Below are 12,706 nucleotides of genomic sequence, written 5' to 3'. Positions count from 1 at the left end.
TTCTAGGCAGGAGGCAAAAAAGACCACTCTAGATGCAGGCGGTTAATGTTGGAGGTAGGGACCTTGCAGGGATTATGAGGCCCTGCAAATTGTCCAGTTGAGAATTGAGAAGGGCCTGAATTCGTGCAGCAGCAATGAAAACGGGGAAAAGAAACAATTTGGAAGAAGTTTAGAAGGTGGGAATTCCAAGACCTGGAAGGATGTGGAAACTTAAGGATCCTGACCCAAGAGGTAGAGGGGACTGACGGTGGCAACAGCACCCACAACTCTTCTCCTTCCTTCCTGAGCCCCTCCCCCATGTAGCCACTGGCCTCAGGGAAACTGACTCCACTCCCACCCAGCTTCAGGAAAGACCCTTTATTCTACAGGTGATCCCATTGCCCTTATCACCCACGAATGGCGATGAGACTCATTCTAGCTAAAAGACTCAAGGGAAGTCTGCTGGAGGACTTCAGGAGAAAGCCTTTGTCCAAGAAAAGACTGCTTCTATTACTGTCCTACATATTGCCATATACAAATATCACCTCCTCATCTCTAGAATTTGGCCACTGCTACAGCCTGAGGATGGCACTGACTCCAAGATGGCAGAGCAAGGATGAAATGAGAGAAGCTGGGACCTTGATGTCACTGACCCACCCTGAACCTCCTTTCCTTGCCCCTGGATTAACTGAGAGGTGAGCTAATAAACTTCCTCATGTTCAAGCAGTTTGCAGTGGGGCCTCCATAACTGGTGACCAAAGCATCTTTACTGATAAGAGTGTGAGATCATTCATCAAACTCGGAAGCACAGGAAGATAAGCAGATCTAGAGGAGGGTAGTGATGGCAGGCTTAGGCATCTAGTGCAGAATCTAGTAAGCGATCAGAATCCAGAAAATAAGGAAGCTGGGACTACAGGTACAGATGTGGAGTTTCAGCATTCCACATCTGAATGGAAAGGTTGAGGCAATGTGAGTAGATGCACAACTGGAACATGATACTATTTCTCCTGCAGACAGATCTGACAAATATCTATGAATATCAAACCACCACTGCTCTCCCACTTCTGACAACCACCCATACCCCTCAGAGAACCTGTGCCACCTTAGGCAGGGGTGGCAGACATTCGATATCCCAAACTGAAATTCAGAAATAAATGTATTCATAAATAATACATCATACATAGTAATAGCTATCATTTATTGAGCACCTTTTGTCCAATGTACCTAAAATTCTTTCCTCAAATTCTCACAGTCATCCTATGGGGCAGATATCATGCCCCTCAGCTTACAGATGAGGAAACTGGGGCTAGCAAAAGAAAAAGCACTTGTCCAATCATAAAGCCAGTAATTATGAGGCAGACCAGGATTTGATTGAACACAGGACAGGGAGCAGGAAGGAGAAAGACTGATGGTGACCATACAGCACTCCTATTAGGAGGCTGGTCCAGGTGGAAGGGCCAAACTAAGTGAGGAGCAGTGAGGATGGCAGAGAAAAACCAATTTTTGACAAGTCACAATTAAGGCAGCAGAGGTTCCAAGCTTGCTTCTCAAACACAGGTCTGATGAAGCTGAAGGTGGGACCTGAGTGATTTAACAACTCAAATGGTCTCTGTGGCCTAGCTCAACAACCTGAACCTCACTCATCCACGCCACTGTTCTCTAAACAAAGCACTTTCTAACCAACCTCTGAAACATCTTCCCCCCAAGCTGAGGACTGGGCATTACTAAATGCCCTTTCCCGAGGGCTCCAAAGGTGTCCCTAAACAATACGCTGCAGCACATGGTTCCCTCTGCAGTCTCGGTCCACTGATTCCTCCTTTGCCATCTGACCCTTTGGTTATTGTCTGTGTGAGCTATCGCTCAGCACTTCTCCGTTTTCCTTGCCTGCCCGTCTCTCTTGTTCTAACTTCCTCTTGGCATGTCAATATCCTGTGCTGGAAAACAAACTTCTCACACATTTTGGAAGGGCAGCAGGGCCCTTTATGTCTTCAGTGATTATTAGCACAGTCTCCTGAGGAACTATTCCAGTCCTTGATGAATCTCTTTGCAAGAGTGTGTAGTTATAGAGAAAGGGATTAACAATAGGCAGCATTAAGAAATAATGACTATTTCACTTAAAAAAGAACACAGGAAATACATGCATGGCTCAGAGGACACAGGAATGCAATCCACATTTTTTAGAATGGTATAGACACTCTATATTGTACTTACAAGGTTTTTGAGTCACAAAGTAAACTGACTGGTTCCTGAATTTAGCACACTGAATCTATGCCCAGGACATGTGATAACAGGTGCCTGTTTAATCTTAACATATGAAACGTGGAAACAAAACTTGTGGTGCAGAAACAAATGGTCGTTAGTCATCACAACCCAAAGCAGGATGACCAGGAGCAATATGCAGGAGCTTCAGATGTGATTAAAATTGTCAGAGATAAAGCTGAACCAAAGTAGTCAATCTCAGAGAGGCAGGAGCCATAGATGCAGCCAGTTTGATCTCTGACTTGTCATGTTTACAACAGGCCTACAGACAAATGCACTTTGCATCAGAATGAAAAATATATTTTTTTCATAAAAACTCAGTATTTAAAGTATTTACGTCATCTTTTCCACTATGCCTTAGAGCAGTGTCAGATTAGGTTTATACAGCTTCAAGAGTAAGACAGGTATTTCAGCAAGATTAAAAATTACAGTACTGGTTCACAATAGCATAAACCCCCACTGTCAAACCCACCAACACGGTTCTCAGACAGTTTCAAGAATAGAAGACAAGGAAGAAAAGTCACTAAAGTGTGAGGATCTATTTTCCATTCAGGAAATATGCTCTTCCTCCGAAAGACTCAGGTTGGAAGGGGAGCACTAAATTTAAAAGAGAAAGACCTGGTACTTACAAAATACAAAAATGGTGTGATTCATGTTTTCTGAAATAGCTGCTAGTAGTCAGCTTTTCAATGTACTGCATGCATTCAGTCCACTGCACCAGCTCATTTTCTACCCATTATGAATATAAAAATTAGAGTATCTTGGCAACAGATTTTTCACAGTGAGATTCACTTTATTCTAGGGTCTTTTCTAGTAAAAATAAAATGGCAAAGGAACCCCATTATCTAGAAGATTTTCAATATAGCCTATTTCAGCTGTAACACTCCACTCATTCTTCTACCAAATTATAGTTAATAAGCATCTACTACATGAAGTATATAGCTCTGACTCCCGGGGATCACAGGTAGGCGCTCACAGGCTGCTGGAGGAGACAGATGTGTCCAGAAATAATGCATGCAATGTGACAGATGCTGTAACGGGGATGTGTGAGGCACAAACAGGCACCTACCTCTGCTTGGTCAGGCAGAAGTGAAGGCTGCCTAGCAGATGGGACACTTGATTCAAGGATGGTTCAGATAAGGATGTGTTTAGGGAAAGACAAAAGGGTAAACTAATCAGCAGGAATCTCAGGCATAAAGTCTCAAAACAATCTGGAATATCTGGGAAACTGTGAGCAGTTTCTACATACCTAGAGGGCAAGTCACTTGGACTGGCAGGGCTAGATCAGGTAGAGTGCTAAGTCAAACAATGAAGTTTGGACTTTATCTCTAGGAAGGAATGAGCCACTACAACAAGAAGAGAAGAGGAGGAAAGGTGGAATAAAGTTAAAATTTTCTGGGTGCTTTTCACGTGCAAGACAGCATGAATGTAGAAGATGAATACTATATATCATTCCTCTTCATTTTACAGACAGGGAAACTGAAACTCAGAAAAGACACAGCTAGTAAGTAATTAGCAGTGCCAAAATTTAAACCTAGGTAATCTGACTTCAGAGTCTATGCTTTTAATCATTGCAGGTACTGTTCTGTGTATAAAGATATGAAGCAAGTGTAAAGATACGAAGCAAGATAAAGATAACATATTGTTTTCACTGAATATGAGGTAAACAACTCACCATTCCAAAAGAGAGGGGGGGAAAAGAAAAAATAGAAGGCATCTAAAAGTTACCCTGCATTCAATGTTGAACCTGTGCACCAAAGACACAAGAACAAAGGAAGTTGCTATCCTCTATGACAGTAGTTCTCAACAGAGGGTGATTATGCCCATCAGGGAACATCTGGCAACATGGGGGGACATTTTTGATTATCATTATTGGAAAAGAGGTGCCACACATCCGGTAAGAGGAGGCAGGGAATGCTGCTAAGTATCCTACAAGAGACAGGATAAACTCCCACAGGGAGTTCAAGGTAGTTCAAGCTTACCAATATAGAATTCAAGAACACACACAGTAACTGGACTGCAAAAAGTGTAATTCACTATCAACCAAGAATACCAGAAGCACCTAGGGAGGGACAGCCATAAGCTGTTGGAGGTAACAATGCTTTCCCCCTTAAACAGTTATAAAATCACATTCAAGTCATGGATGATAAATAATAACTTCTTGTAAAATTGAGGGGCTATTTATACACAGTTCATCTTATGCCAAAAGATAAGAGTATTCACTTATAAACTTAACATAATTGCTTTTCATTTTTTCCCCAATCTTCTGAGATATTTTATTCATTAGTCCAAAGTGAATGAAAATTGTAATTTTTGGTAAGTGAGATGCACAGAATTTAAGCCCTTGCCTTATGATTGTTTTTCTAGCTTATTAGGAAATTTCCGATCAAAGCATGGAAACTCACAGTATTCCCTCACGAACCTCAGGATGATTGCAAAGTAACATTATTTAGTAGTTAATGGATGAACTATACACTTTAACTGGGCGAAATGTATGGTACACCTTAACAAAGCCATTTAAAAGAAGTTAATGGAATCTTCATCTTACTGTCATATTGGTTTCATTAGTTTAGTCAATACTCATAGGGAAAAATGAGCACCTAAACATTCATCACACTACTCAGAGGACTAAAATCTTGCCAAAATGAAAATACTAATCTATTTCATATTTGTAGCAGCAATTTTGAGAATTAAATTTATAATCAAATCTTGTGACTTTTGTTTTCCTGAAAATGTTTTGCTAACCAAATGAAAACCTAGAAAAGTAGTCTGAGCCACATTCAAGTTTTGCTAAGAGAACAAAAAGAACGTTATCTACCTCCCTCAGCACAGAGAACTAGAAAGGACACAACAAAAGTTTCCCAGAACAAACATTACTCTAACAACAGAGACCAACCATAGCAGAAATCCTTACTTGAATAAACAACAGAGATAGCAGCAAAAGACAAACAGCTAAAACCTATTGTAGGGCTCAACACACAACCAATAGCTTTCAGTTATATAAACTTGAGTTTGCAAATCTCGGATAAGGTTCAAACTCTGAACTGCATGAATAAGACTCTGCTATCGAGGTGAGGTTGTTCCTAAAGCAAGTAAAAAAGGCAAATATCTCCCGGTAACATTAACAGGGATACAAAGATACTGTGTTTTATTTTTCTGGTATTTTTTTAACAGAAAATTATTTTCCATTTAAATGGAAATTAAATGGAAATAAAATTATTTTCCATTTAAATGATATTCATCTTACCATATAAGATGAGTAACTGTTATCTTCAGGCTGAAACACTTTTCATGGTGACACATTAATTTTTCTTCTAACACTGATGAAAAACTTATCTAAGTTGTAGAAAAATCACTTCATAACTAACTTTTCTATTTGTAATTTGGTGCTTAAACAAATCCAAAGAATGTTTTTCAAAATGACACACAGAGAAAATGTTTACCAAGATTCTCTCATACTTCTTCCACCTTAACTTGCTATAATTAATCTTTTCTAATTCACAGTGCATTATTTTAACAGTAACATAAGTAAATTCTCAACTAACCATTTAGGAATCAGTAAAATTATTTCTACTAAGAAATGAAATGTGTGCATAATTTTAATGTAAAATTAGCCATCTTCATCTAAGATAGAATAGGAAAAAGAGTAATCACAAAATAAATGTTAGGAAATGCTTTTGAAAAATAGAGATTTTTCTAGTTAATTTCAGACAAAAGTAGGCTAATTGATGTTGCCTAATTTTGACTTTAATTAGTGGTAATCAAAATTACCAAGTATACTATCTCAAGGAAAAACACCATAACGGTAGCTATTGGCTATTAACTTTGAAGTAACTGTTTACTTTTTCATTTACAAACTACAGTTGGAGTTAATTTTATGTAATTAATGCAATATACATCAATTGTACCTATGCACTGTAATACATGAAGGTTAGGAAAAAGTTTTTAAAAATGTCCAGTAAGTACAGAATATACACATGTTCATCCAATGTTTGAATACCATCTACATGCAAGATGTTTTTTCATACATACCACTTATAAATATGCAAATAAATTTAATTTAGCACATGCCAAGGGTAGGTAGGTGTTTAACACATACACTTTTAAGGTAGCATAGAAGATAATGTGGTTAGCTTTAGCTGACATCTGCGTTACACACATGGCCATCAAAATAATTGTGGCATGCTTTTGTGACAAGGACAGAGGCCAAGACTGTTGTTAAATGATTGCTTCCAACAAAAGCCTGCTTAAATTATTGTTTAGTTATATAGCCCATATCCAAAATAACAGTATTACATAGTTGCTGTTGCCTTTGAATCACTCACCAATTTTCAGCCTATTTGTAAAACAAGATAAGCACCATTGGATTATAAGAAATAATTATGGATCAGGATTTTTGATTCATGTTTCTTTCACAAAATTATTCCATTTGATCCCAAGTCTTGGCTGCTCTCTTGGCAGAATAATGTACGTGCTCTACAGCTGACAGGCATGACTTTCATGATTAAATAGGAAGCTCACACTCCAGATGACTTTAGACTCCAGATAATTTAGACTTTGCACTTCAAAAACATTTCCTTGTTGTCTTGGTATCTGATCATCAGTTACCTTTTTCTAACTGTTTCTATCTCAACACCATAAAGAATCTATATATTATCTAGAATTTAGAATGTTTTTGTGATTTTTGCCTATTTTATTCATACAGTACACCAAAGAATGTTACATCATCTTGTAAGTTATAATATTTTCCTGACTTCATTGGGCGGGTGAGAGGAGAAATATTTTGGAACATAAAGAAAAGTTAAAAATACAAAAGGTACACCCTCCCCCAAAAGAGTCTATTTTATTGGTCTTGAAAGGAAACACTATTTGAGAATAGAACTGAATTTTGCTCATTATAATTACTGGGGAAATAATATTCAAAACAACCCCCTAAAGGAAAGGGTTAACAATCCTGTAGCTTTAACTGATTATTTTTACTCCTTTCTCCTGCAAAAGAATTAGACCTATGAAATTGGAATTCTGTATACTAAGAATGACAACACCAACGCTGAAACTTTTAGCCAGGAATAGTTATCCTAGTGTGCATAAAACTATGTAAAAACTGATTCACAAAAGGAAATGCCCAGGGCCTACCCCATTATGATTCACTTCTGACATGAAGAGACTAAGAGAGGATACTTGGGCCGGGCGCGGTGGCTCAAGCCTGTAATCCCAGCACTTTGGGAGGCCGAGACGGGCGGATCACGAGGTCAGGAGATCGAGACCATCCTGGCTAACACAGTGAAACCCCGTCTCTACTAAAAACACAAAAAACTAGCCGGGCGAGGTGGCGGGCGCCTGTAGTCCCCGCTACTCGGGAGGCTGAGGCAGGAGAATGGCGTAAACCCGGGAGGCGGAGCTTGCAGTGAGCTGAGATCCGGCCACTGCACTCCAGCCCGGGCGACAGAGCAAGACTCCGTCTCAAAAAAAAAAAAAAAAAAAGAGAGGATACTTGGCAGCCTGAACTCGATTTCTCAGAAAGCCAGCTCTATCAGAGCGGGGGGGGGGGGGGGGGGGGGGCGGTTTCCCTTCGCCAGATTCAGCTGCTGCCTTATCTAAAACGCCTTAGTGATTTAAAACTGAAAGAGAAAGGTAAACAAAACAACAAAACGCTCCGGATTTACACTTCGTTTAGGTAGTTAACATTGTTGCACGCAGGCGCAACGGTCAGGTTGTCACTACAAACATAAGTACCTTCTCATCAAATACAAGGAAGAGGATCTCTGCGAGCTTGGCTGCCTTTTTGTTTGGGTTCTCTAGGTTAATGTAGTGATTGCATTTTAATGACCCACAAACAGGAGCAAAGTTATTACTGGGTCGCTTTGAAAGATGTTTACTTAAATGTGAGGATAAACCCAGGTCGCTCTAGAAAGGGAAAATACTTTCCGTCCAAACGTAGCATTACCCAACTACAAACCCACGCAAAACAATCACAATGACCCATTAATTTGTTTCACGGAGTGAACTAGTTCACTTCCCTAATCACACTGTCAAGGAAAACGCCTTCAACAAAGCCGAGGGAAACCATGCCTTCCACACTGTGGTGGGAAGCAGCCGGTATAACCCATTCTGCCCCTCTTTGAGAGCTGCGGGGGACCCAGAGGCTTTTGGAGAAAACCGGTTTGGGGAAGAGTTTTGGGGTGCTGCTGGGAGTCGGTATGCTAAGTAACCTTTGAAACGTCAAACTCAACTTTGCTTTATGAAGAAACTCAAAGTTAACTCACCCTGGCACGTCCGCCCTCTCCCTGCGCGCAGAGTACAGCGGCCTCCCCTCCCCACCGCGCAGAGCCGTGGCCGCCGCCCTCGACCCACCGGTGACAGCCCTCAGACAAAGCGATGGACCCCCGCACCCGCCCTGCCGCCAACCCCCGGAACGCGCTCCCGGCCGCACCCACCTTGATGCCCTGCTGCTGGGTGGTAAGGGTTAACTTGGACTCATCCAGGAGCAAAACTTCGCAGTAAAATTCTTCCGGAACAGCGCAGAAACAGCCCATGTCGGTTGTGGCCGTCTCCAGTCAAGAGAGAAAGCTGCCACTGAGGCGCCCAGCCGCCCCCTCCACTCAAGCGCGATGCATTAATTTATTGTCCGCGCCGGGGCCAGGGCGAGAGGAGCAGCTCCCGGCGGGGTCCAGGGACGGGCCGCCAGGCCGCCCGGCAGGGCAGGAGCGAGAAGGGCGGAAAAGCCCGGGAGAGTCAGCGCCCGGGAGCCGCCTGGGAAGCGCCTGCGGAACTGGGCGCGGAGGGCGGCGGCGCGTCCCCGCGCATCCTGAGGCTCGGGCTCCTCCGAAGGCGGGGGCGCGGGGCCCCTCCCGCAGTCCTGGGGACGACAAAAGTCTCCCGGCAGTGGGGGCAAGAGACCAGAAAAGGGAGGGACGGGAATTCGAGGACCTCCCCGGCCTTGGAAGCCCCTGGAAGCGCTGCGGCTCCCTCCTGCCGCACGGATTTGAGCGCGGCCCCGACGTCCTGGCCTCCGATCGGCCTGCGGAGTCCCCGGCGGGCGCGCACTTCCAGCCGCGACCCCGCCCCGCAGCCCCGGGTCAGGTCCGCCGAGTAAGGAGCGCTGGGCTTTTCTTTTGTGTCAGGAGCACCCACGACGCCCCGACCACGGGCGCAGGGGCACAGGCAAGGGTCGTCGCTCCGTCCGCTACCCCGTCCCCAGCCGCGGGCGCTGAGGAGCCGGAAGAGGGGGGAAAGGGCAGCGGGCTCCTTACCCAGACCAGCGAGGGTAGATCAGCTTGCCGCGGGCTGTGGCTCCTGTCTGGGGACCCCCGAGCTGATTACGGGTGGCCTTGTGTAGCCAAGTTCAAGCTCTCCCTCCGGGAATGCCTGCGGCGGCGGCGGAGCGCGGCTTCTTCAGGACATTCAGCAAAGCGGGGAGGCGGGGACCTGCGGGCGGAGGAGCGACGCCCCAGCTGGGAACGCGGCGGGCGGGCGGGCAGGCAGGCGGGCGGGGGGTGTTCCCTGGGCGCGCCAGGCCGCGGAGGCTCCGGGGAAAGTTCACTTGGCCGCGCGAGGGGTGGTGCCCCGGGCGGGAGCAGCCCAGGTGCATACGGGTCCGGCTCAGGCGTCTGCAAAATGCCCTGAAACGAAGCGGACCCACCCCCCCGGTCCAGCACTGGCCGCGGCAGGGGAGCCCCTTCTGGGCGGGGTATCAGCTGGGGGCGGAGGGCAGGGCAGAGGTGGTACCAGCGGCGAGGTGCCGGCAAGTCCACGCTGCAAAGCCGCACGCTGCCCCCAAGCCACGGGTCCTTCCAGCGCTCGCTGCGTCCGTTTCCCCGGGAGACCTGGAGGCTGGGTGGGGAGAAGAAGACACGGTGCTGCTCGGACCCCACCGTTCGGCTGTCCCAATCCCACTCCCTCCGCGCGGTCGGCCGCGTCCAGGACTGAGGGGCACAATAGCTCTGAAGCTGCAGTGACCCCTGGTGGGTCCTGATGTCCGTGCACAGGCAGCCGAGGTTGAGCTGCGGAGGCGGCTGAGACCCGCTGTGCTTCGGAGCAGGTGCAATCTGTGCTCTCTAGCTGGGAACCAGCAGGAGTTAATGCGAGTCGCAGTTAGGGGAGAATTGAGGGGACGTCTCCCAGAGTAAAACCTCTATATTGAGTTTTAGAGTTAGAGCTTTCGCATCAGACGTAGTTTAGAGTTGACAGTTCTGCTACTTGTTAGCTGGGTAGCCAAAGCTAAAAAAATTGCGTAAAACCTAGGACGTTGGCGCTTAAAACAAAACCAGGCTTCCGTGGCACAGTAGAAATGAAATGAACAATTGGTGACTTTGACGGAGTTTCGTCTCATAGTGATTTGCCACAAAGGAGCTTCTGTAGGAAACCTCGGCCTTCCCTGCTATTGTGACCCCATCCAAACACAGGATCAGCACAACTGCCAAACTGCAATATAAATTTCTGAACTTTACCTAGACTGTGAATAAAACTCTATCTTCTGAATTTTCTGTGAAATTGACGCAGGTTTTTAATTTCTCATCAAATTCCGTGTCCAGCTTTGTTTTACTGTCAAAGTCTTGCCTGATTTACGAGGTGACACCTTACTATGCTAGATTTTAGCATTTCTGCTTGTGGAGGCTTTTCTTTTCTGTCATACAGTATTCCCGACACAAGTTACCAAATGTGACTGAAAGATGGCTTAACATTTTCATTCTTTACCTCGATATCCAACCGAGACACTTGAGGCTGCAAAAACAAAAGGTTCAAGCAATCATCTGTTCCCAGTTTTGAGTTTTGCTGTCACCTGTTTTTTGGCCCTTTGATTTGGTTTTTTTGCTTTCTGATTTTTGGTTTTGCTGTTGTTTGTTGTTTGTTTTTTTTACCTCCAGTGGCAATGGGAAGGCTGAGAGTTTTGGGTGGGCAGGGATTCCGTTCCCCGCTTCTCATAAGGTAAGGTACAAAGCCATAAGGTCCCATACATACGTCACAACACTCTTCCTGAATGAAGCATTTTCTTTTCCATTTCTTTATCGGAGACTGGAGAAAAGAAAATTTAAAATCTAACACAAAATTAGAGATTACTAGTCACAACAGGATTCCACAGAATTTCTAAAGATAGCTTTATTGCATATAATTTACATACAATACACTGCATAATTTTTAAGTATACAATTTGATAAGTTTTGACATATGTGCACCCATGAACCCACCACCATAATCAAGCTAGTACACATTTTCATCCCTCCCTAAGGTTTCCTCCTGCACTTTGTCACTTTTCTTTCTTTCTTTTTTTTTTTCCCGAGACGAAGTCTCGCTGTATTAGAGGGCAGTGGCGCGATCTCGCCTCACTACAACCTCCACCTGCTGGGTTCGAGCATTTCTCCTGCCTCAGCCTCCCAAGTAGCTGGGACTACAGGAGCGCACCACCAAGCCCGGCATTTTTAGTAGAGACGAGGTTCCACCATGCCGGCCAGGCTGGTCTCGAACTCCTGACCTCATGATCCGCCTGTCTCAGCCTCCCAAAATGCTGGGATTACAGGCGTGAGCCACCGCGCCCGGCCATTTTGTCATCTTTCGCTCCCATTCCTCACCATGACTCACTTCCCAAGCAACCATAGATCTGCTTTCTGTCACCATCATTTAGCTACATTTTCTAGAGTTTAGTACCAATTGAATCATACAGTGTCAACTCTCCTTTTTGTCTGGTTTCACTCGGCACAATTATTTTGAGATTTAACCATGCTGTTGTGAATATAAATAGCTCATTTATTTTTATTGTTCAATAATATTCCATTGTATGTATATACCAAAATTTGTTTTTTCATTCCTTTAGGTGGTTTCCAGTTTTTGACTATTACAAATAAAGCTGCTATGATGATTTTATTAGTCAGTTCAGGCTGCTATAACAAAATACAGTAGACTGGATGGCTTAAACAACAGACATTTATTTTCTCACAGTTCTGGAGCCTGGAAGTTCAAGATTACTGTGCCGTTATGGTCAATTTCTGGTGAGTTCCCTTCCTGACTTGAAGGAAGCCTGCAACTTACTGTGGGCTCACATGACATCTTTGTGTGCTTGCAGAGAGAAAGGGAAAGGGGAGAGGAATGGAAGGAGGAGAGAGGGAGAAAAGGGGGGTGAGAGAGAAATATAAGGACGGTGGGGGAGAGAAAGACACCAAGATAGCATTCTCTGGGGTCGATTATTACAAGGACATTAATCCTTTGGTACCAGGGTTCTACTCAGGATCTCATTTAACCTTAATTGCATCCTTATAGACCCTATCTCTAAACAGTCATATTGGGTTAGGGCTTCAACGTATGAATTTTGAGGCAACACAACTCAGTCCATAGAAAGGATCCATGTCTTTATATGTACATGTGCGTTTGTGTCTTTTGTAATACAGAGTAGAATGGCTGGATCAGAAGATATACAACTGGCAAATAAACACATGGAAAGATGATCAACATGATTAGTCACTAGGAAAATGCA

At 44.3% G+C, this 12,706-nt stretch overlaps 1 protein-coding gene and 1 pseudogene across 5 annotated transcripts in view; one reads left to right on the top strand and one right to left on the bottom strand.

Moving 5' to 3' along the window:
* Positions 1-10,061, bottom strand: part of EPB41L4A (erythrocyte membrane protein band 4.1 like 4A) — a 275,434-nt gene extending 265,373 nt beyond the window's left edge. For 4 of the 5 annotated variants that reach the window (XR_012090887.1, XM_073010770.1, XM_008014131.3 and 1 more), the window contains exon 1: positions 8,676-10,061. Coding sequence is in view for 3 of the 5 variants with exons in the window: in XM_073010770.1 (XP_072866871.1) it covers positions 8,676-8,774 (99 nt within the window). In the remaining 2 variants the exon portion in view is untranslated. The remainder of the gene's footprint in view (positions 1-8,675) is intronic. The other variant, XR_012090888.1, reaches the window with a different exon arrangement.
* Positions 8,773-10,719, top strand: LOC140709886 (uncharacterized; annotated as a pseudogene).
* Positions 10,720-12,706: the final 1,987 nt, after the last annotated feature.

This window comes from Chlorocebus sabaeus, chromosome 23 (genome assembly GCF_047675955.1).
Source record: "Chlorocebus sabaeus isolate Y175 chromosome 23, mChlSab1.0.hap1, whole genome shotgun sequence".
Lineage (NCBI taxonomy): Eukaryota > Metazoa > Chordata > Mammalia > Primates > Cercopithecidae > Chlorocebus > Chlorocebus sabaeus.
The sequence above is the reverse complement of the archived record's forward strand: the minus strand, read 5'-3'. Positions and strand labels throughout refer to the sequence as shown.